Source organism: Hyalella azteca, unplaced genomic scaffold (assembly GCF_000764305.2).
Source record: "Hyalella azteca isolate HAZT.00-mixed unplaced genomic scaffold, Hazt_2.0.2 contig12151, whole genome shotgun sequence".
Taxonomy (NCBI): domain Eukaryota; kingdom Metazoa; phylum Arthropoda; class Malacostraca; order Amphipoda; family Hyalellidae; genus Hyalella; species Hyalella azteca.
The window spans coordinates 233386-257540 of NW_025942115.1; the positions used below are offsets into that span (position 1 = coordinate 233386).

At 35.9% G+C, this 24155-nt stretch overlaps 2 protein-coding genes across 2 annotated transcripts; both read left to right on the plus strand.

The window, feature by feature from the left end:
- Positions 1 to 8186: 8186 nt before the first annotated feature.
- On the plus strand, positions 8187 to 18323 carry LOC108676638 (growth/differentiation factor 8). Its single transcript, XM_018164754.2, has 4 exons — positions 8187 to 8821; positions 12313 to 12503; positions 14246 to 14428; positions 14779 to 18323. The coding sequence occupies exons 1-4, from the start codon at positions 8221 to 8223 to the stop codon at positions 15166 to 15168; spliced, it is 1365 nt and encodes a 454-aa protein (XP_018020243.1). The 5' UTR covers positions 8187 to 8220; the 3' UTR covers positions 15169 to 18323.
- A 2313-nt stretch (positions 18324 to 20636) lies between these two features.
- LOC108676632 lies at positions 20637 to 24072 on the plus strand. Its single transcript, XM_018164748.2, has 3 exons — positions 20637 to 21449; positions 21729 to 21915; positions 22228 to 24072. The coding sequence occupies exons 1-3, from the start codon at positions 21430 to 21432 to the stop codon at positions 23860 to 23862; spliced, it is 1842 nt and encodes a 613-aa protein (XP_018020237.1). The 5' UTR covers positions 20637 to 21429; the 3' UTR covers positions 23863 to 24072.
- Positions 24073 to 24155: the final 83 nt, after the last annotated feature.

A 24155-nucleotide genomic window follows, 5' to 3' on the forward strand; every position in this document is an offset into this window, starting at 1 on the left:
GTCGATTTCTGGCCAAAACTCTCGCAGAGAGCTGGGAACGAACCCGCAACTTAGTGCTCAAATTCTGTTACTCTCAACTTTAACCATCAACTACGAAATTTTTATTCACATTGATGAGAAATTCGCTGCTATTTTACGCTGTATTAGCTCCGACGCCTCTACATATTGTCTGTAACATCTTTATTGGCATAGAACCTGGGCTGCAATAGTATAAATCAAGTCTGGTTCATATAAAATGTATAAAAAAAATTTTTAAAGACCACGTTTTTCATGTGGACTAAAAAGTAGAAAATAATTGTTCGGCAGCTTCTGATCTCTGTTTGCTTTCATTCTCTTGGTCTTTTGTATTTCAGTTAAAATATTTTACATCTAAAACGAAAAACGTGGGGCGCATCTTCATATAGGCATGCCTTAATTTCAATTTTGAATTCAACCACTATTTCGAATTTCTCTATCACTATTCGTTACTCCATATACCTTTGATTTGATAGTGAGCTATTTAATGGTGAACTATTTAGATACTTAATGCATTTTCTTTTCAAATTTTTTAATTTGCCTCTTAAATTGATTAGATATAGTCCACGCGTTCATTTAAAATTCTCAAAATTTGATTCTTTTAAAATTTTCACATACCCTGACCTGCTTTATTCATGATTCATATCTTTACTTGCTTGAATTACTTATACAATACATTTTATTTTCTACTTTTTAGTTTTATGTTAGTTTGTATGATTGTGCTGATCAAATCTTGCAATCGAAATTTCAATTTGCTTTTTATAAAGAATAAGAACAACACAACTTTTCTAAGTACTTAAAAATTAAGCTTATGGTTTATTTATTTCAACGGTTCAAACAAAAATTTATAAAGTCCATACAGTATAGTCGTCACAGTGCGAGAATTAACCGCGTTTGTTAGTTCTGAAAATCGCCGCTTTAGAGGGAATGGCGCTGCGATCAATTAAAGGAAAATAAATTTCCACTTCGAAAATTAATTTGTTTATAATAGTGATAAATACGCCTGGAAACGTGCAACAAATTATTGATTATTGTATTGTCATCGGGAGCTGAACTTCCCTAAAAGTTTCAGAGCGCTATGCTAGCGGGAAAGTTGGTGAAATATCGATTGCAAGATTTAATCATCACAAACAGACAAACAGACAGACAGACAGACGGACACGAAAGCGAGCTAAGAAAAACGCGGTAAAACAGTCTGTTACGGCCTCCCTTTGCGCTGTCGTTTGTTAGACCTACGAATGCGCAGCCCAGGGCCAGTGCAATCAAAAATTGTTACAAGTTCGTAATTCCGTTAGCCAATCGCTGACGGCTTTACATCAAAACCCACCAATCACAGACCAAAAATCATCCATTACGTGTACATAGACCGTTACATGTACTCCGGCCGCTACGTGTACTTAGGCAACTACGTGTTCTTTGGCAACTACGTGTAGCTAGGCCGCTACGTGTACATAGGCCGCTATGTGTACTCAGGCCGCTACGTGTACTTAGGCTGCTACGTGTACATAGGTCCCTACCTGTACTTAGGCTTCTGCGTGTACTTAGGCCGCTACGTGTACTTAGGCCGTTACTAACATGTTCTTAGGCCGCTACATGTACACAGGCTGCTACGTGTACTTATGCCGCTTCCTGTCCCTGTGCACGTAGGCAATATGATCTTGTATTTATGTACAAGATCGTAGTGAAAGGAAGATCAACATTCTTGGCTACAGTCCCCCTACCGTCTGGCGGTACGGAATGAGAAGATTATCTGACGTGTGAGTGTTATTCCGGCAAATTTAGGTTCATCAGTTTTAACTTGAGCTTTGCTAAACTTTCACTTTGCTTGATAATAAATACTGTGTAGTTGAGACGTCGTAATACCGCAATAAAATGTCCCTTGGAAACCTCTTGTTCGAAAATCACAGAGTTTCATTCGCAAAAATTAAGAAATAGAAACAGAAAATTCTCGGAATAGATTGCTTTTTTAACAAAACTATCGTTATTTTCAACAACAATTCTACCACGCTCCTAAATATTACTCAATTAAAGAATTTTATTTACTATTAACAAGCAAGTTACTCAATTTCAGAATAAGTGGCCAGCGTATCGCCAGCCTTCAAAAATTTGCATATTCATCTTATTCATCTTAAATACCAATTGCAATTTCATACGAGTAAAGTCCGCCAGCACTGAAAATATGAGGTTGAAAGGCGCTGGATGCTTCTTTTCCATGGGTTACTAAATAAGTTGTTTCTTTTCGCAGAAGCGTTGGGCACTCCAATTTTTCAGATGGCAGACGACCTGTTGGCAATGTTCTGTCAGCAATTCGTAAATTAATTTAATTTACTCATCAAATGAATTTTTATTTGCCGATTTTATCCTCAGAATATCCATGAGAATATCCAAATTCTCAGAATACGAATGAGCATTCAATAAATTATTCCACAATTCACATTAGAATTTTCTTACATCTCTAACAACAGCATTTACATTCTTCGGCACGTTGTCAAAGTTCAATAACAAGATACAGGTGCAAGTTTCAATTTTTTTACTATCAGCCTAAATAAGTTTACCGGAGCAAAAACATTTCTGGATTTCAAGAGACAAGTTCCATGATGATATTGGAAATGCATTGAAAACTAATCTTGAACGCTATTTATTTTACGGTTGGTTAACGCTTAACTATTAACGGCATGATCATATATAGCAGGTACAATTTGATGTGTATCTGTGTTGAATAAATCGGTTTGAGACCAACGAACAACTTTAGTTCGTACCAATGCTCGTAGAAAATGACTTGCTGGGGTAACTGTAGTATATATGTGGTCCTACAGCGTTCTGCTAGTAGAAGTAAAAATTTATTCCTGCAGAGCGTTGGCATCCTGCAGAGCGTTGACATCCTGCATAACGTTGACATCCTGCAGAACGTTGACATCCCGCAGAACGTTGACATCCTGCAGAACGTTGACATGCCGCAGAACGTTGACATCCTGCAGAACGTTGACATCCTGCGGAACGTTGACATCCTACGCAACGTTGACATCCTGCAGAACGTTGACATCCCGCAGAACGTTGACATCCTGCAGAACGTTGACATCCCGCAGAACGTTGACATCCTGCAGAACGTTGACATCCTGCGGAACGTTGACATCCTACGCAACGTTGACATCCTGCAGAACGTTGACATCCTGCAGAACGTTGACATCCTGCAGAACGTTGACATCCTGCAGAACGTTGACATCCTGCGGAACGTTGACATCCTACGCAACGTTGACATCCTGCAGAACGTTGACATCCTGCATAACGTTGACATCCTGCATGACGTTACAATCTCGCAGCACGCTTTGCTCTTCTCTTCTCCTGTTCAGTCCAATAGATCTTTTCGATAACCAGTATTAATGTTTAAATAAAAGCCTTTCATGAAATATTGGCATACACTTGCCATTATACTTCATGCACACGAGATACTTTGTTTTCTATAATATTATCCTAAGTTTTAAATTATTTTTAGTCATGATGGAAAGATAATGTTTTGCGAAGACTCGGTTTGGCCGCCGCTTGCATGCGAATTGTGCAACTCAAATTACATTGTTTATTTATTTAATTACATTAGTGTTTGCTCGGCCAATATTATTCATGCGCTTATAACTTGTTAGTGCGGATTTTTGAATAGATTTTGCGTCAGCCTTTGATTACATTTTTTATCTCTTTTGGACTGATATTTTTTATAGGCCTCTTTTATTCAAAGAAATTGTATTATTCCATACCTAAGTATATTTAGTTATTCTCTGGGAATATCTAATCTTGCTCTAGGAGATAATACGCAAACTATTCAGTTTTTGCATCTGGGAAATATCTTTCCTGTTTATATTCGATCAAAGACTATTAGGTTTTTAATGCATCAAGTCATACTTATGGCTCATACTCCGCCATTATTGTACGTCTGGCACCAAGAATAAATGCGATAATAGATGCGATAAATGAATAAATGCGCTCCGTTAGAACATCCCTTCATTTCTATAGCAGAACCTTAATAGCTATCTTAACTAAAGATAGCTATATTCACTATTAGCCCAATAACTATCTTAATAACTGAAATAATAATTGACCAGCCAAGCTCGTCCCATACACGAGAAAGCTCTTGTGTTGTTGAGTGCGCCGTAGCAGTGATACGGTTTTTCTGAACAACCAGAGTTGCTGGTAGAGGCGGGACGTAAACAGAGTTGCTGGTAGAGGCGGGACGTAAACAGAGTTGCTGGTAGAGGCTGGACGTAAACAGAGTTGCTGGTAGAGGCGGGACGTAAAGAGAGTTGCTGGTAGAGGCGGGTTGTAAACAGAGTTGCTGGTAGAGGCGGGACGTAAACAGAGTTGCTGGTAGAGGCGGGACGTAAACAGAGTTGCTGGTAGAGGCGGGACGTAAACAGAGTTGACGTAAACATAGTTACCGGTAGAGGCGGGACGTAAACAGAGTTACCGGTAGAGGCGGGACGTAAACAGAGTTGCTGGTAGAGGCGGGACGTAAACAGCTTTCTTAACGTAACCTCATAAGAAATAGTCACATGGGGTGAGATCAGATGATCTCGGTGGCCAGGAGCCTAGAGCCAGATCTTCATTTCCTATGCGTCCTATCCAACGCTCAGGAAGTGGCCGTTCCGCGTTGAATTGGTAAAGTTTAAACGCCTATTTAGTTAAAAAATTTTGATCTTTTTCTTTCCAATGGTCTATGAATAATTAATTTTTAATTTATTCTTAAATAAGCACAAATTTATTAAATTGGGCCCATCATTTAGAAAAACCCCATTTTTTCTTTATTTTTTCGATTCCTTCATCCATAATAGTTTAAAGGAGTGATTGTTCTTCCGGATTGTAAGTCTGGTTGACAATCATATCGCTGCCACAGCAGCAAAAAATGCCTCGGTAAAGATAGGGTGCTAAAAAATGCGTAATGAGATCAAATTTATCTATGCGGGTGTATATTGCTTGCAATCATTTTTAGCTTTACATAAAAATCAAAGTATAGCAGTTCCTGACACGATATATGCTTCAAAGGTTCACATCAGCGTTGCATGCTCCATGCTAAATAGGAATAAAATTAAATCATACGTGTAATCGAGTTATTAAAAGAAAATATTGAAAACGAAATTTCCAGATTTTCCCTTAGTAACAGGAAATGATAGATGCTGATAATACGGGAAATTTTGAAGATCTCTGAAAAACAAAGAAAGCAGAACGTCTTCGTCACATGACATCTTCGTTTGTGTGCATCACATTGTCGTTGACTGGACTCCTCAGCCATTTGCAGTCCAGTGGTTGTCTAATTATTCGTGCATGTTAAAGAATCTCAATTTGAATAAATAGTTCTCATAATAAAGAGCTGCAGGATGTTTCGTATATAACTGTTCAATAGATTACATGTGATACAGGTATGCATGACGCTAGAAGCGCTGATGACTACATACGTACAATGAAAACGATAGTTGGTTGTTCTCAGTATTTTACCTAACAATTCTTGAGGTTCAATATCACAAGAAACGTCTTGGAATAAATGGGACCTGATGTGCAGAGAGTAAGGTAATATTGAAATATGAGATCTTTTCCCCGTAGATTTATGAGCCGGTATCGATTCGCATTCCAGTTGCAACTCATGCAAGTATTATTTAGTTTTTAGAATGTTGACTACTGAAATATACCGCAAGAATGTTAAGTGAATGTTATTAAAGTTGTAAAATACAATAATACATTCGAAATAGACCGTTTAGCCTTGTTAACGATTAATATGACCAAAAGTTCTCTCAAATTATAGTTTAACCCTTAGAGATTAAAAATGTTCTTGTATAGTTTAGAACACCAAGATTTCTTATTATTTCTAATGAATAAATAAACTAAATATTGTATGCAAGATGCGAAAATTCACTAGTTTTTACTCGTAAGCACAGTTCACGCACTTGGCACAAGAAGGCGTTTTATTGCGCCATGCAAGCTGTCACGTCCGAAGTGATGGCGGTGAAAATCTATTACTTCGAGAAAATTCTTGTCATTCTTCTCAAATTAAGAGACTCTGAGACCTAGCTTAAGCAAGCATTCTTTTCGCCGATCTATTATGTCACCTGTAACAATCGATCTTTACATTCGAACTGACTCAGCGATGGCTCATTGGAGCTCAGGAACAGTTTAGCAGCGTCAGGAGTTTATGTCGCATCTCTCCCACGCTGCCATCAACTTCTCAATGCTATTACGTTAAATAAATAAATTAAGATCATTTTTGCTTTGTATATAGCAAGCATTGAACGTATTCATTATTATTATTTTTTCTGAACATCTTGCGACATCGTGAATAGCTGAGTCATCGTTAGAGCGGCCGATGAATGAGGGGTTGGGTTCGTGTGAACGTAACACAATAATCTTCACAATGAAATTGTTCTATGCAGTGCTTAAAATTGTTTTATGCAATTGTTCTATGTTTTCATAATGCACGCGGTCGCAAACGCATAGGTTCCGGAATTATGAAGAGTGCATAGATTAGTTGACAACAGCTGACATTGCAGTAAAATGTAATTACTCTAATTTGTATTACAGTTTATTCTAATGTATTATGCTATAAAATGTTTGCCTATAGAAGCTGAATTTAAACGATGTTTACAAAACTCTACTTGCTCATTGAAATCTATAAAATTAAGAATATATTGACACAAAGCAAAATTTCCTGGAAGAAAAAAAGTTTTCTAATTGTTTACTTTGGTGAGTAGATTAGTTTTATATTAGATTTTATAACTCTGGAATTATTCTGAAATTATCAGCAGCACTTCATTTTTTTCTGAAATTATTTGAGAGGGTTGATTATTTATGCGCCTACCTTATAGTAAACTATTAGTCTATTACTATTAGTGAGTAATCAAGCGAGAGAACGGTCATAGGTTACTCTAGTTACTTGTATAACATAATTGCAGCCACCAACTATTTATTTAAATTACACTAAGTACTTATTTAATTTACACCAACTACTTGTTTAAATAAATTAAAAATACTCATTAAAAGAGATACATTCTATCCTATTCTAACTCAAGTTACAATTGAATCGAAATCACTCGCCCTGTGACAGATGTCTTCATTTTAAAATCAAATAGTAGATTGGAAAATCATTTAAAATACTAACTAAACCCTTAATTTTAACGGGTTTATTATCTAACTTCAAAGATACTTTTAAATTTATTGCTGTGTTATTTGCAGGTGACGAGTACAGACAGCTTACCTTGAAGCAGAACTTCCCCCCAAGGCAGCGCTCGACCAAAGGAATGATTCGCTGGAGCGAAGCTACGACCAAAGCGCTACGGTATATATTTTCGTCAAAGTGTTGGTGTATACTGTGATAAAAAGATTTAATTGCTCGCATTGTTGTATGATATTTACGTTATTCGAGAAATGACATAAACTAAACTGAAATATTATCAAACTCTTTCTGATAATAAACTTTTGATGCTGATAAACTTTTTGATGCTGCATGGAAGCTCAATTTATTGGTTCGAAGTTGGTTACACTTTTCATGTAAGTTTTAAATCATTAAGAGAAATTTTTGCAACCACAAGTTCATTAATTCTTTTAGTCGTCTTAATCATGAGCAGTAGAAAATGATTTAAATTGTTTGTAAAAAGTTTCTGAGATTTTCCTTCCTATTTTCATTATTTTGACTAAAAATTTTATGAATACCCTATAAATTTGAATATTTGCTATTATAGAAGTTCCAGTACAATTATTTAGCTTCACTCAGTAGGAAGTGTCGCCAATTGACATTAAACTGGTCATTTAATTTTCATTGTTGTGGAAACTTTCTTCTCAAGTATGAATTTCTTGCATTTTTAAGATTGCTTGGTTCACATTTAAACTTTGAGTAAAGAAACTCGCTCTGTACCTAATGGATCATTTTCAGTGGTTGAGTTCGACATGATGGGCACGAGTTGGATCATTGGAAAACACCAGCATTATTGTAATACATCATCAATTATACATCAGTTATATACTTCAGTTGCTATTCTGGATAGTCAGATAATAATGAATGATCTACGCGTGCTGCGAGTGACTGGTCTCGGCATTACAAGAGTGGTCAACTCGCGCAAGGAGCGGCCTCTAGCATGCGCAACTTGGAATAAAACTCTGGAGCGATGACGGGTACACTTCAGTTTACTCGTGAGCTCGTCTGTGACACGTCGTTGACAGGTTCTAGTTGTCATGAGTCTGTGCCTCCGAGTTCTCGCTCTCTTGGTCGTCTTGCAGGCTGTTGTTGACTCAGCCTACCCTGGCGCTAACACCGAAATGCCGTTTATTAGCTGGATAAAACCTCTAGACAATGAACACTCTCGCCCAGAGAATGACGCATTAGGGCATTACAATTATAGTCCTGCTCCTCAAATCAACAAAAAAGGTCGACGCGATATTGAAGATCGCCTACAGCAACACCCAAGCGCGGATCGCATTAGAAATTCAAGAACAAATCGGAACCAAGTTGGGTACAGCAAACAGAACCTGCACAACACTCAACCGGCGGATCAGAACCCATCCAGAACCGAAATGGCTGACTCCCAGACATACGATAGAGAACTGGAGGAGAGGAAAATGTTTCGAATCAAGCAAATTCAGATCCAAATTTTGCAGCAGCTACAACTGGATTCAGCACCCAACGTCACTGGCATTGTCGAGAGCTCAAATCCTGACATCAAGAAGCTGAAAGAGCAAATCAACGATAGCAACCAGAATACGACTCGTGATAACAACTACCAGAGGGACATGCCGAAAGAGTTCAGCAATAAGATCTTCATCCCCGTCGAAGACCGTAAGTCGAACATATTCACTAGGCAGTTCATTCCTCATGAACAAAGTTTATTCCAAAGTGTGCTAGTTATTTATTCCGTTATATGTATATATTTGTGTATGTTTGACAGTGTGTTTGAAACGTAGACTTGATAACACAAGTGTAAAGGGGCCAGCTGAGCGCGTTTCCGCAAAACGCATTGTATGGGGAAATTATACCTGCCACATTAATATTGTTTCACTGGCAAAATACAGCGATATTCCAGAACAGAAGAGGGCTCGCGACAAAAAATTTGAACCTATTTTTTTTTTTGTACGAGTAAATCTAATTCAAAATAAGAAAATCAAATTTTTAGTTCAATTTCCAATCGGGTACTAAAAAACTGTTCAATTCCAAATGTGGATTGAAACAGGTTTTTATGTAATTGATATTTATATTTTGACAATAATTGGGTACATTCAAGAGGACGGGATTCAGGATACCAGGATTCTCGAATTTTGGCTGCTAATAATTTCTGGCAGTGCCTGGTTAACTTGCACGTACGATGTGAATATGAAAGTGGAATTTGAAGGGAAGTTTAGAAAATACTTTGAGAAATCCAATAGAAATTTACTCGTTCAAGTTTCGAAAGAGTAACAAGAAATTACTGCGGTACTGTTGAATATCACGAGAAGAAGGGGCCAGGAAAATAATGTGGGAAGAAAACACGAAATATTAAAATCGAAATCAGAAACGAATATAACATATTTACTGCGTCATGAATGCCTAGTACGATAGCCCACCCGCCTATTGATTACTTTATTTAGCAAAAATGAGTGATTAAATAAATAATAACTGGCCGTATTTATACTGATTATCTTGAAATATTGAAAAATAACATCTAGCATATTGATTTTGTCCAATTATTGTGGGAAAGTCTTGTACAGTTCTTCGTATTAATTTTGAATAGGTACACATTGCATAAAGTGATATGCTTAACTCAATAACAACTAACTATCAAATTAATGGTTAATTTAATCAGTATTTTTATGAGTTGAGGCACCATTTTATTCTTTAATTTTTTTGTAGCAATACTGAATAACGTGGGTGTTTGGCTACAAATATTTCAATTATTCGGACGGAATTTTTAATCAGAAACTATCACTTAAATACTTTATTTTCCCAATATTACTTACCACTCTGCTTAATAAATACTTCTAACTAGTCTATTCAAAATATATTACTTACTAATCTACTTAACCAATTGAACAAATACTACTTACCACTCTACTTAATAAATATTGCTTACTACTCTACTTAACATATACTACTTACTTAACAGATATAAATACTTGGTTTCATGTCCTGCTACTAAATTCCGCGTCATGAGGTAGACTGTGCATAGTGCGTGTCATAATAGCACCGCGTGCATGCTTTACTTATTTTAAAAAAATGTGAGCATATTTAACTCTTTTTAAATACTCAGAGCTTTGAATGCTATTCAGAGTAAGAAATTTTTTTAATCTGAGTGAAGAATTTTACTTAAAATGTTAATCTACCATTCTAAAAAGTTCTCACTAATTTTCTCTTTAACATGAAATGCTTTAAGTAGCGGGATGAATCCAATTTCTACAATTAGTCACTGAAAATGTTTGAGTTCTCGGCAGGAGCCAAGAGCCATCTATTATTTTAATGAATTTCACTACCATTTTAATTCGTATCATCAGTACCTACCATTTATAACATACAATTTTTCGTTCTATTTTATTAAAACACTTCTCTTTAACTTCACTTCTGCTTGTTTGTTTGTCTGTCTGCTATAAATCTTATAATTGATATTTAGCACACTTCTGCCTTTCCCATCGATCTGAAATTTTGCACACTTGCGTAAAGTTGGAGACAATGCATGAATCAATTTACAGAATAAATACTTTCAAAAATTACCATTTTTTTATTTAAAAAAAATGATAAATAATTATGTCTTCTACAAAGCTTGTAATCGATTTTCAATACACTTCACACTTGCGTAAAGTCGGTGGCAATGCATAAATCAATTGACCGAATAAATAATTTTTGAAAATTTATTTTTTTTTATTTAAAAAATGTAAAAATTAATTTCTGTAATATTTGATATTAAAATTAGAAATTCATTGTACAAGTGTAACATAGGAGACACTGAATTCTTTAGAAGTGTTGTCTTTAAAAAGTAATTTTTAAACTCACAATATTTATGATGTAGACAACAAAGGAATGCCATACTTTACTTGAATTTCGTATTTATATTTGATGGCCAATGCGCACTGGATGATTAAGACGTTAATTCAGAAATGTTGCGCATAATGTTACACTTAGAGCCTTTTTATTGTGTTGACAAACGTGCGAAATTTTCTAAGAATTTGTTCATTCATTCGCTTGAAAAAGCAAGTTTCTTTCGTTCGAATCAAATTGAAATCACGGGTAAATAATGTTGCCTTGGCGAGTCTGTTGTCATGCAGGCGAGTTGAAAAGCGCTGACGCCGCAAATTCAAGATCGATTTTAATCTGTAGTCATTGAGAAGCTTTGTGCAGTCCTCAACGATTATGAAGATCGTTTTTTATCACACTGGTTTGATTGAATGAAACCTTGAAACGGAAATTATTTCTAACTGCAACCATAAAGCTACAGCCACCGAAAGGCTAATGCCTTAGTAAATCTATTAGTAGCCACCGAAAGGCTAATACCTTAATAAATCTATTAGTAATCTTGCTGGAAAGTGTAGTATTGTAAATTAGCGTTGAATTTGTGCATGAATGTCCAGATTTCAAACGAGACATATTCTAGTGTTTTTTAGTTGAACTACAATGCCGAACTCTTTCATCAAATTTTTCCAGATAATTCATTTTTTCAATCTAACTTGTCATCCTTTATTTATCACATTCCCGGGAAATTTTTGTGCACGATAAACTTTCTCAGGCTCCTAATATGTAGCAGCGGCTCTTGATATGTATTTTTATATAAATATTTTTTTGAACTTTTAATTCAAATCAAGGGTTGGAATTATGACAAATTTCCCTATACCTAAATCCAATAAAATAATTCCTAATCCTTCAATGTCGTATGATTCAGCAGTGGCATGCACTTATTGGTCGGAGAAGCCTTTTCGATTTATATTGTACGTATAGAACAAGGGCTAAGAGAGGAAAATGTATAAATTATCAATAGAGACTTTACAGTACATATTTTAAATGTAATCCTTAACAATAAAACACATTGGCATGGTAAAACTCCACGTTATTATCATATAAATTTTCACTTATTTCAATATTGGAATATAGTATCTCGACTACTATTATCTTTCAACGAAACATTTTAAAGCAAAAGTTTTTAGATATATATAAAGTAATAGATATGACATCATAAGTACCAAAAAACAATTACAATTTGTTGTGTTCTTTTGCTAGCATCATGTTTATTGAACCGATTTGAAAATTCACTTGTTAACCATAAATATTCTTGCGTCCTTCCTTCTATAAAAATATCTTTTTGCTTGCAGGTTACCCGTTCGACTTCCAGCACTCGAACACGAGTGACATAATGTACTTCAAGATGAGTCACGGTGAGATCAGCCAAGCCTTCATCCACTTGTGGATCAAGCCTGTGAGATCAGCTCCAGGCTCCAAGCACGTCATAGAAATTTACAAAGTCAGCGCGCCCGTCGACAAGAACAACTACATCAGAATGAACGTGAGCAGCAATTGACATTTTATAATTATTTTTTGCCCTATCGTTGATATAAAATAATAACTGACTTAATTTTTTCAACGCTTAGATTGCATAATTTTAAATCAAATCGAATGTAATGCGATGATTACTGTAATTTCTGCTGCCATATCGCATGATGTTTGAGGATAAACAATTATACAAATCGCTGTCAATATTTTTTCATTATAATTTATACGTATTTTATTTGTCGCATATTTTTCTGATATTTGTCAAAGTTTGTAGGCGTTGTTTGGGAGCTTGGCTCATTAAATATATTGGGCTGCTAAGGGGTGCGTATCCACGATATTCTTCATATAGGGATAATGCTATAATGCTATAGGGATAATGACATAAAAATTTATTTTCAGTTGAAATGGGCTTTAAGTTAATTTCTGGGGCTGAACACGGTTTTTAATTATTATTTGTTAAAAAAGTATTCTAGCAGCACGATAAGCGACTGGATGATGGAACAAGGACTGGTAAACCGACTATTCCGTAACAGATATATGTGCGTGTTTGAGTGTTTATTCTTTTGTTTGAAGTATGACACTGTTGAGTCTATAAGAATTAGTATTTGCAATACCCCCTGAGACAGGTTATACCCGGATGTGATATAATACTTTCAAATTCGCATAATCGCAAAAAGAAGCTTATTTTAAAAATTGACGCATTTTACCACTAAATTTTGGTGCATTTTAAAATTTCCTTGTTACTATCAGGATAACCCATTGTTTGTAATACATAATTCCGTTCCCATATCTCGTTAATAAATCTTCAATCAAAGTCACCGCAGTTGAAAAAAATCAATTAAAACCCCATCTAACACAAAACTACTTTTCGACTTACACTTGTAAGGCTGAGAAAATTATTTTGATGGTTTGGAATTAATTTTATTTTCAACATGCTTCGAAAAAAGTTTTTTCCATTCTACCTTACGTTTTGTCTATTGTTTTGATTAAGAATAAAGTTATATAGGGTCCAAGTGAAAACGCGACTCGATAGGTATAGCGGATTTCATATTCGACTACTCTGGTCCAGGAATTAGAATTTCGTGCGCAAAGCAGCTAGCAGGCACCGATATAAATATTTCCAACTAAAATTCCCTGCGTTTGTCTGGGCTTAAAAATTGCTGCAATTTAATTAGGAATCCCGCTGTCCAAAATAAGTCATTCCGGTAATCTTTAATCCGGGTAAATTCAATTTATTTATTTTAATAGCTTATTTATTTTAATTTTATAAGATGCTTTCAAAGATACGTTTCACATAAAAGATAAGAATCTTATTTTTACTCATGTTTCCGAAAATGGAAACAATATTTTTCTTTTAAATTAAATTTCTATTTTTCAATTCAATTTCAAATTTCAACTTTTGATCCCATAGGTACTTACCTCTTTCCTCCATCCTGTTCCTCCTTTTCCTTCCTATCACAGTCCAATCCTATATCATATATCCAGGTAACATTTGGACACAATAAGTATTCTTGATAAACGCCCGAACAGCCGATATATGTGACAAGCTAAGCTTCAAACACATACACAAAAATCGAAATAATATAAAGCAATATAATAAACCTTCTTTCAATGCCAACGAGGACTCATTCATCATAATCTCTCAAGCACTTAATTTTACACCAAAATTTAAAAATTCCTATCTATTCAAGATAAGTGATACATTTATTAATGAGTGATGCTCATACGATCTCTAACAAAATGAAATAATTCCAGATGCTGTCCGTCGACACGGTGAACTTGGAGCACAACAAAGGCTCGTGGATTCGGTACCCAGTGTTCGCGATGGTGGCGGACTGGGCCACGAACCCCGACAACAACCTGGGCATGATCGTCATCATGAAGGGTCCAGACGACAACCAAATTGCCGTCACTAACTCCAAGGAGGAACCTGAGAAAGTGAGATAGTTCTCATGCTTTGGATTAATACTATTGGCAAAAACTGAGATCAAGGTGTTTTCGGTTAAGCAGAATAATAAAACTCGCTGTCTTTTATTTAATTTTGCTTTGATGCCGAATAATTATAGTATCATTGATGAAAACAAAATTATTCCCGTTGGTATTTATTAAAAATAATAGGAAGAAAAGTTTATTTGCATCTGAATATTTTTTTGCTATATATAGGATAATGCTTCTTATAGTTTAAACAGATGCATGCTCCGCCATAGCTTCAATGGGAAAGTACTAAAATGAATAATTTATTCATTTCAAGTATTGTCATATTTTCTAATAGCACGTGCTGCTTGCAGGCGCCGTTGCTGGAAGTGCAGTTCATCCACGAGAGCGACAAAGCGAACCGACTCGCCCGCTCCCCAGACGGCGGCAAATGCTCCCTGACTGAGACCAGATGCTGTCGCTTCCCCCTTCCTGTCAACTTCACGGAGCACAACTTTGACTTCATTGTTGCTCCCAAGGTGTACATGGCTAATTTCTGCAATGGAACTTGTGATTACCTGTACGCACAGCAGCACATACACATGGCTATGGTGCAGAAAATACACAGTGGGACTGCGACACACGGTCCGTGTTGTGGTGCAAAGGAACTCATGCCTCTCAACATGCTCTACTACGACCATGACAGAAAAATACGCTTCGATACCATCAATGACATGATCATTGAGAAATGCAGTTGTGATTAGGATTTACTGAGGAGATATGCTCTTCAAGAAAGAGGTTACTCTTTGTTGAATTAGGGTGTGATACTGTGATCTGGGGTAATTGTCGAGTCGTGCTTTATTATAATGGGGTAATAATAAGAAGAGAATGTGGGTTCACAATTAGTTTACTACTAATATTTATTACGTACTAACAGGTCAGCCCGACGTTGAACAGGCTGGATAATACCGGAAATTTTGGAATCATGTCGTCCCTAAACCAGCCATTCCGCTGTCTTGAATCCCATTGTCTCTTTCAACTCACATTTAAAGTAGTACATAACACTAACATTTGCGTCTCATTTCAAATTATTAAATGCAGCTTTTTATTTCTTTAAATTAATTTCATTCCTTCCAATTTATAAATCAAATTTCAATTTGTTGTCCCTATCCTTTCCTACCAGTTTTGGAATGCCATTCAATCCTAACTCCGAGCACAAAATTTCCGGTCCTCGTAATATCCGAACGCGAAACATAATAAGTATCCTGGAAACGCGTTCCAACTGCTCCTAAACATTTGCGGTGCCAGGGCTTCAAACTCACACACACTTCCACGAATATTTATAAGATATATCATGTGGCGTATCATGAAGAGGTGTTTTATTCCTATGCTGTACATATTTTGATCTTATCATCTCATAATACGTTAAATTTCTATCACAGGCATTTTGAAGGAGATTTGAATAATTTACAAGATGCAATTGGCTCAAGGGCTAAAATCATATGAAATTATTTTATTTCTTTGTTATTGAGTATGTCAAATAATGAAATAAATATTTAAATCTGTCATGCCTGAGCAATAGGCTACTTCATTCTCACATTGAGAGCATTGTGAATTTTGAACTGGTAATTAAGACATTCACCACGACCAACTCTAGGTCTGTGGTAAATTCTATTGTCATTTCAACTTGCTTGCTAACTTAATAATAATCAAATATTGAACAGTGATGAAAAGTCATTGTGACTGAAAGAATCAGAAATCGTTCATATTGTTTTTTGGTGGCGCTTTGTGTTATTTAGCATATAAGAATATTATTGTATAACTACGATTTGGTTGATATTTATTGTAGCCATGGTTTTCTCTAAACTTGTATCAAGAGAAAAAGTTGCGTCATCCCTGAAAATCTTTAAAGGAAGCTCATGGAATTATCCATTTATTATAATCCGATGAATCTCAATGGATATACGCAGTATTATAATGAACTCGTATACATGACTGTATACAGTATAAATGAATCTTAAACGTATACAGTAAATTGGTTAATTTTTCATTCATTTAAAAATGAAAACATTCCATCTACATATTCAAGCCGAATAGTCGCGGTTTTGCAAGAACTTAGGTTGAAAATAAATGATGTGAAGGAAATGTAGTAAAATGTGCGTAACAAAATTTATATTTTTCATATCAAATTATAAAGTTTTTATATATTATGGCATCGACTATGTTCTATGAGTAAGTTTAATGAGAGCGTCTAACATTTGTTACAACTAATATGTTGACAATAGTCCCTTACCCGAAGTTTCTAATGTAAATCTAAGCTGATCGATAAATCTTAAAATGAAATTTCGAACGTTCTTCGTTCGTTCTAGATCCTTAATTACTACTGTTCTTAGAATTATATTTATTTCATTGTCACATACCATTTTAACATCTACACAATCATATCATAATAATCTACCACGAATATGAATGTAGTAAATGATTATGCATGTGTGTATATGAAATATTTTAAACGTTGAACTTATTTAAATACGCATACGGTTTTTAAACATTCATCAGTAAGCACTTCATATAAACTCATTCAAGTTTATTGTTAGGGCTTTTATAATTTGTACAAATAGTCATAAATTTACCGTTTCCTCTATGAAATTCAACAATTTCACCATTTGCCTTAATTTTTTTTTAAAGTAAACGTCCATTTCCATTGCTCCGTCTATTCTGCAATATATTTTTTCTCCGCCCTGTGCATCTGCTCTGAGAGCGCGCTGCACGAGCCAGGAGTCTTTCGGCCTCATAGAACACAAAATGAATGCTTTGTTTGAAATTAATATTACGCTGGTAATGCTACTAGAAAATGCTATATATATTGCATCATCGCAATTCAACGGTGTCTTTTATTTCTCTACCTGAGGCGCATCTTAGGTTTCGATCCAACAAGTTTCAATGACCACGATCACTATTGTGAACAATAACAAAATTCCAAAAATTAAAGCCACTTAATTCATTGATCATATCTGTGCTATTGCAACAAAATTTAACAAACAAAAACCTTCAGCAGGAGCCACCACATCAATAGTAGATTGTTGATTCTGTGCGTCACCAACCATGCAGACAAAAACCACTCGCATCGATGGAACAATTTACATCGTTTTTTGACAAGTAATTTGTGAAAACCGAAGCAAAATTACAATTGATAGACTCTTATTGGCTTTCAGTCTGCTGAATTTGATTTCATCCCTGAGAAGAATGGCATTTGATGTCAATTTGCTTGCGTATGATTAATTTTCACTCTACACATTGAGTATTGCGAGTCTCAGCGGGTTAGTTTCACAGAATTCTCTTCTATAGCATTCGGTTTCATACATAAAAAGTCAAGAGAAAAAGCGTTCTATAAGATTCACAAACATTTTTCCTACTTAAGTCTACGCCAAAAAAACGAGTTGTATGATGAAAATATTGCTTCAATTCGAAAAATGGATATTCTAGACAGGACGTAATTAACTCGTATACAACGCAGCACTGTTTTGCACTATGTCGTCTGCTACATTCGATGCAATGTTTAGAAGGACTTATATCGAAATGGCACGTCATGCAGATACAATTATTAGTAAGGCTTATATCGGTGTATCACATTTGGTTCAATAATTAATAAGACTTATATAGATTTTTCACATTCAGATTCAGCAAAGTGTTTATAAAGACATCTATAGATGCGTCAGATTAAAAATAAAAAAATGGGTAGGAAAAACGTTGAGAATGTCTCGGACATGGAGACTACCGATGATCTTTTAACCAGGAGATTGAGATGTCAACCCCTTCGTTGAGTGTTTTAGAGAAAAAAACATTCCAAATTACTATGTACTTAACCCTAGTTTATAATTCAACAGTTATGAATCAGTAAAATATTTTTGTTTCTGTTTTTATTCGTGATGTTCTTTATGTTCTAACACATCGAAGCCTGTCGACAAGAGGAAGGTTGTGTCTCTCTTTAAAACGGGAAAATCCGTAATTCCACTTTGTGAGAGTCTATAACATTTCAAGAGTCATTATAATTATATCTTTCATTTGATAGAAAAATGGGACCAAGATAATTTCGTCCCTTGTAGAGTCGATCTAGAATTTTTGGAGAAGGTCTGCGACACAATTTTTCAATTAGGAGCAAAACGAGCTCATCGGTCGAAGCTATGTTTGAAGTTGTAGTAATTGTGAGTAAACTGTTGTCTCAATTTTGAGATTACGTAGGTATTGCAGGCTTTCGTTTAAACGTTAGTTATGCTGATGAATTAATAATTTAATTATGTCAAAAATATGAAATGGCTTTTGCACCATGTACTCATTAGTGCTGACAAATTACATGCATAGTTCACTCGACCAAAATGTATACGCTTAATCAGTAATTGAATTTACATTCATCCATCGATAGCAACTAACAACAGATATTGAAGCACTATAGATTTACACCGCATGTCTCATATATTGGGAGTCTGACATATATTCAACAATTTTGATTTCTCAGTTAAAAATTTCCATGAATTTGTTCACGAGGTACACAGTCAACATGAGGGTGATTAACAACTATTATTTTTATAGCCTTCTTGAATGATCAGGGTTCCTTTGTTGAATTTCTTCCACGTGTTGAAGAAGTTGGCGCTATTGCTGCAGACCGAGTAGTTTGCGACCGGTTTAATTCACTGGTCTCCTTACAAACAGTGATGCGCTGAGAAAATGACATCAGCGCCTGAGTCAAACATGTTCAAAGCACGTTCGAAACAAGAAACAGATATAGACATTTATAAAATTAGAATCGATACTCATACATGTGACTCATGCTATGACGCAGTTATCACTGAACTTAAGTGAACGAGTTGTCAAAGGATGCTCGCCGCCGGACTTAAACATGGCCGGATCCTATAGTCCATTGATCGTACTTGTGCACTGAATTCATAAATTAAAATGATGTTTTAATTAAGACGCTGAAGAAATTATAAGCAAAATCTATGAACCAACCCGCTTTTATATGCATGCTGAATACAACTAATACTGTTGGAAAGCCTCGGAAACTTGAACATGTGTAAGGCGATAAGAAGTTAAGAAGGTCATTCATTTCACAGCTATGCGCTTTCTTTATATTGAAAATTAAATGACTAGTTTCATTTTAACTCATTTTTTGTATTGAATGTTAACCTTGATTTATGCTATAAGTTCCGAACTTCAAAACAAAGGCGTTATAACAATACACAAAATGTTTCAAGAGAATATTTTCCGATATTAAAACAATCTTGGACTAATTTGACAGATAGCTGTACAAAAATTTTATATATGTACTAAAAATATTTACTCATAGCCAACTTTTCACTTCAACGGACATGTTTGCTTCAAAATAGTATACGGGCTGCTAAATGTATCTACTGTCCATCGAACGCAATAATAAGGAAGCAGAGAAGGTTAAATCAGAACTTTACATTATTCTGCCGACGAACTTTTTGAAGTCGATTGATCTGAAGTGAGCGCTTCGTTTCGCTCCTTATCGAACACAAAGTGGGAATTCCCGGCTTCAGAATCATTGTTTTCAGCAGTTGCTTCAGTTTCAATAAAGCTTGAAGGTAAAAACATATTTTCATAACATTTAAATTTCATTAGACATTATTATGAATCCAAAAAGCAGTGTTGCTCGTAATTTTCCTTTTTCATTTTATGTTAGATAGTAGCTTGTCATGACGCATGTTGGTATCGCTGGCCGCATCCTGTTTTGATTCTCAATTCTTGACAAATCTATGCGCTTGTGTGCGACCTTTCAATTTTTAACAACTTTTACCACATATGAATAACTTTCCATGAAACATTAGCTCTAGTTATTCAGTAATTCACCGCAATCTAAATATTAAACAGGAATGATTTTATATTACTGTATGCTGGCATACTCGAATTATATTGAGTTGTATCCGAAAGTTCAGGAAAGATTTATTGATTAATATGGACACTGGTGTTGCGTGACGTGACGAGACGGGTTAAATGTTTCAACCGGTTCAAATGTTTCCTGTAGTGTACAGGATATCTACATTGCCAGGACCTAATGCGTGCGTCATATAATGACATATATAGTATCTGCAAGGCTAATTTTAATCGCACAATGCTGCTTTAGATTTTACGTTGTTTGTTTAGCCCTGACGAATGCTCAAGAACTCACGAACGTTTGCTTGCTAGCTGGGGGCAAACTCACATTTTTTAATCATGCAACAATAGTAATGCTAGTAATTCAACTAACAAGTTTTCCCTTTAAATGCAAAGTTTCATGTCGGGATAACGATGACAGTGTTGACAGTTGATGAACACGCATCAAGCAGATCACCTTCAATGGTCATAAATTTCTGTTTTGTTGGATAACTTTCGAATGTCTGAAGCTAACAGTCTCGAGATGCAGTTTCAGTTGATTTTGTTAACAAGAAAGCTTAGTCACATCCTCAGGAAGCGATGGCGACGAGCCTGATAGGAGGACTGAGACTTCAAGGTCTCATTTCTACGAAGCCAACCAAATCGTGCACAAGTGTCTGTAAAGTGTCTTACATTATTGATACTACATTAAATTATTATTAGCTTTAAGTGTCTGAGATGCACTTCCTTGAATCTTCAAAAGTTATAATCATTTCATAATAACAGCTTAAGTACATCGAAGATAGTCATGATAATCGCGTTCGACCCAAATGTTGCCCTTTTTTAACGGTTGCAGTTTTGTGACGAGTGTCAAAACCAGAATTGTGTCAAAGTTTGATACTTGAAATAAAAATCAGCATAATTAGACCGAAACATTTCCTCTATAGAATTATCCCATTCTTTTTTGCAAATTCTCAGAAAATTTAATAATTTCAGAACGCTCTATAATTAATTTGTCCAATGTGAAATGCTCACGACACAATATATAAAAAACCTTAGAGAGAAAAACTTAAGCATCGTTTAAACTCTTAATGATGAAAACATATTGTCTCAATTCGTGAAACTGTTTACGTGTGTGAAAATAAGATACAGTCATGGCGGTCGGGAAAATATGGTTAGTATTATGGCTTTTATGCGCGTAAAAGCCTAACTTCTTTTAAATCCGGTTCATCTTTCAGAAATGTTTAAACATGCGTTCATTGGATAAAATTATTCTCGAATTTTTTTTCTTGTGTTTCAAACAAATTTCTGAAGCACTCAACCTCAATAGAAGAAAAAATTTAATTTCATGTAGTTCGAATATACCCAAATTCTTGCCTGATTTTTATTTACATCAGGAAATCATGAAGGAAGCCTTTATATTTTTAAAGTGGTTAAAATTTTTGTCACACAGGTTTGTTCTGGTGCTGTCAATGCTGAGCACGCATCTGGCAGTGGCAACAACCGTGAAATTGAACGAAATCGGGCCTTGTTGCAGTAGCCACTGCAGCATCGGGGAGTACAACAATGCTACCAAGAAGTGTCCTCAAGAACGCCACCCAAACTACACATGCAACTTGGAAAATTGCCAAATTGCCTATGTAAATTTGGAAGCAGGAATAAATTAAGATATGCAGAATATGTTGTTATATTAAATCAGATGTGGTTTTATTCACTTATTAAGTAAAGGTTATTATTGAGCTTGAGAATATGAAACTTGGTGAACCTGATACTTTGACAATACTTATGTACAGGATGTACTTCGCAGCCGAAATAATCTCACCGGTGTGGATAGGAAATTTTTTTCAGTTAGTTTAACAGAATTTATTGTAATTCAAATTTCCTATTTTGTATGTGATTCTTTTAAATTTTCCATCTCGATGTCCATTATTGAAACGTTTTTCTTTGAGCAGGACCAATTGGTAATTTACTACTCATCGGAAGAACAAAAGCTGTACGATACGCTGCACATCCTGAATGCACGTACAGTGAAACTCTACAATTCGCACATCGCGGATAAGTTGGAGTTCACGAATGTCAGTCTCATCTCGACCGTGAACGAAGGAAGAAGTGGTTTTGATAGTCTCATCTTAGTGAACTCGTTCATCACAAATATAACTTTCACAGAACTGAAATTTTTAAAGTTGAATAATTCATCAGCGGATGTTGTTAAGCTTTCCAACCTTAGTGAAATGGATATTTTGGATGAAAGTTCGATAAAGGAACTGGAAGCTACAATTTCGAGTTCCAAGAGCACTTTCTCCGAATCTCTCATTGAATCTATTTCTAAGCTTTCCGTGATAGGAACAGCAAAATTGAACGTAATTAACATGAAAATAAATTCGGTGGGCGAGATAGATATATATGAGAACACTATTGTCAATATATCGTCATTGATGATACCTCGTGTTAAAGTATTACTAGTAAAGAGTCAGAACGTCGAATTGGATAATGTCACAATTGAAGAAATACCGGATGGGGCCGTTAATATATACGGCAAGCTTCACATACAAAATTCTGTGTTGAGCAATGTTCATGGAGAAGGCATAGTGATTCAAGGAAGCGGCAAACTAGTTGCAAAAAATGTATCTTTCAATGGCAAGTTGATCTCGTTTGCGCTCGAGGGAATGCACACTGAAAACTCGAACATCTCTCTGGGCAGGCTGTGTCTGAGCTCATCTTACTCTGCCATGACATTCTGGATCGTTATAAGTGTGTTAATACTTTTGATAGCGATTTTTGGCGTAATGACCGCATTTTTAATATGGAAGAAAAGATCATCAGCTGAATGTGAAGTTCAAGTGGAAAGCTCGATGAAATCGCGGAAACTTAGTGAACGAGGGTTAGCCAATCTTTATACCCCTCCAGCTCACAAAGAAGAAATCCCAATGGGTCTACCAAAATCACAAACAGAGAGTGATGGTGTTAGTGATCCAAAAGAAGATCTCCCATCTCCTCCACCAACATCACAGACGACAATGCACCAGCCGAGATTCCCGCCACCTATTCCTCCACCGCCTCAGCCGCCACAAGAAAAGCAAAACTCATTGGTCGAAGATGAATACACAGACGTTGAAAACAATGTGAATCCCACGGTCCTCAAAACTCCACTACCACCACACCAGTCTTCTTTGCACCAAGCTCTGACATCAGCCTTGCACAAAAGTAACAAGATAGAAACACCCCAAGTTAGAGAACCGACAGTTCCAGCACCTAACCCAAAACCAAGCGTTCTGCAGAAACCCGTCGTCCCAATGTTCCCAATAAAACCACTTGCTTCTAATCCTCTTCTGAACCCAACCCAACCTCGAAACCATCGAAACGACGAAGCCTTCCCACCACCTCCTCCTTTAGATTCCTTACCTCCATCACATCACTACATTGGACGGTCTAAACCCCTACCACCTCCGCGCAAAGGATCAGGTATTTCTCTTCCTCCTGTTGATTTTGTTCCAGTAAACCAGAATGACCAAAGCGACTTGGAACCTGTTTACGAAGACACTGCAGTTGAGGAGCCCTTATACGCTGAAGATGAAATTGAAACATAGTGATTGCTGACATCGGATGCAGTGTTATATATGCAATGTAATGCACTTGAAGAGAATAATCTTTGCGCAAATATCGACCCTAATTTTGATTTTTCTCACTCAGTGTCTTTCCTAGAATAGGGAAACTTCCTGTTTTGTACTTCGCGCCGAGCTGCCAGATGTTGTATGAAAAAATAAAATCAGTACCTACTCACTGAAGTGAGTGACAGAGAGCGGCGCATTTTCACGTCCGCCCGTCCGTGAAGTCACGGACGGACATGACGAGCACAATAGGCCTTTTTTCCATAAATGAG

Coding starts and splice junctions, on each gene's coding strand:
- LOC108676638 (XM_018164754.2), top strand. CDS start 8,221: ATGAGTCTGTGCCTCCGAGTTCTCGCTCTCTTGGTCGTCTTGCAGGCT. Junction 8,822..12,312: donor CTTCATCCCCGTCGAAGACC/GTAAGTCGAACA, acceptor TTTTGCTTGCAG/GTTACCCGTTCGACTTCCAG. Junction 12,504..14,245: donor ACAACTACATCAGAATGAAC/GTGAGCAGCAAT, acceptor AAATAATTCCAG/ATGCTGTCCGTCGACACGGT.
- LOC108676632 (XM_018164748.2), top strand. CDS start 21,430: ATGGCGGTCGGGAAAATATG. Junction 21,450..21,728: donor ATGGCGGTCGGGAAAATATG/GTTAGTATTATG, acceptor TTTGTCACACAG/GTTTGTTCTGGTGCTGTCAA. Junction 21,916..22,227: donor AAAATTGCCAAATTGCCTAT/GTAAATTTGGAA, acceptor TTCTTTGAGCAG/GACCAATTGGTAATTTACTA.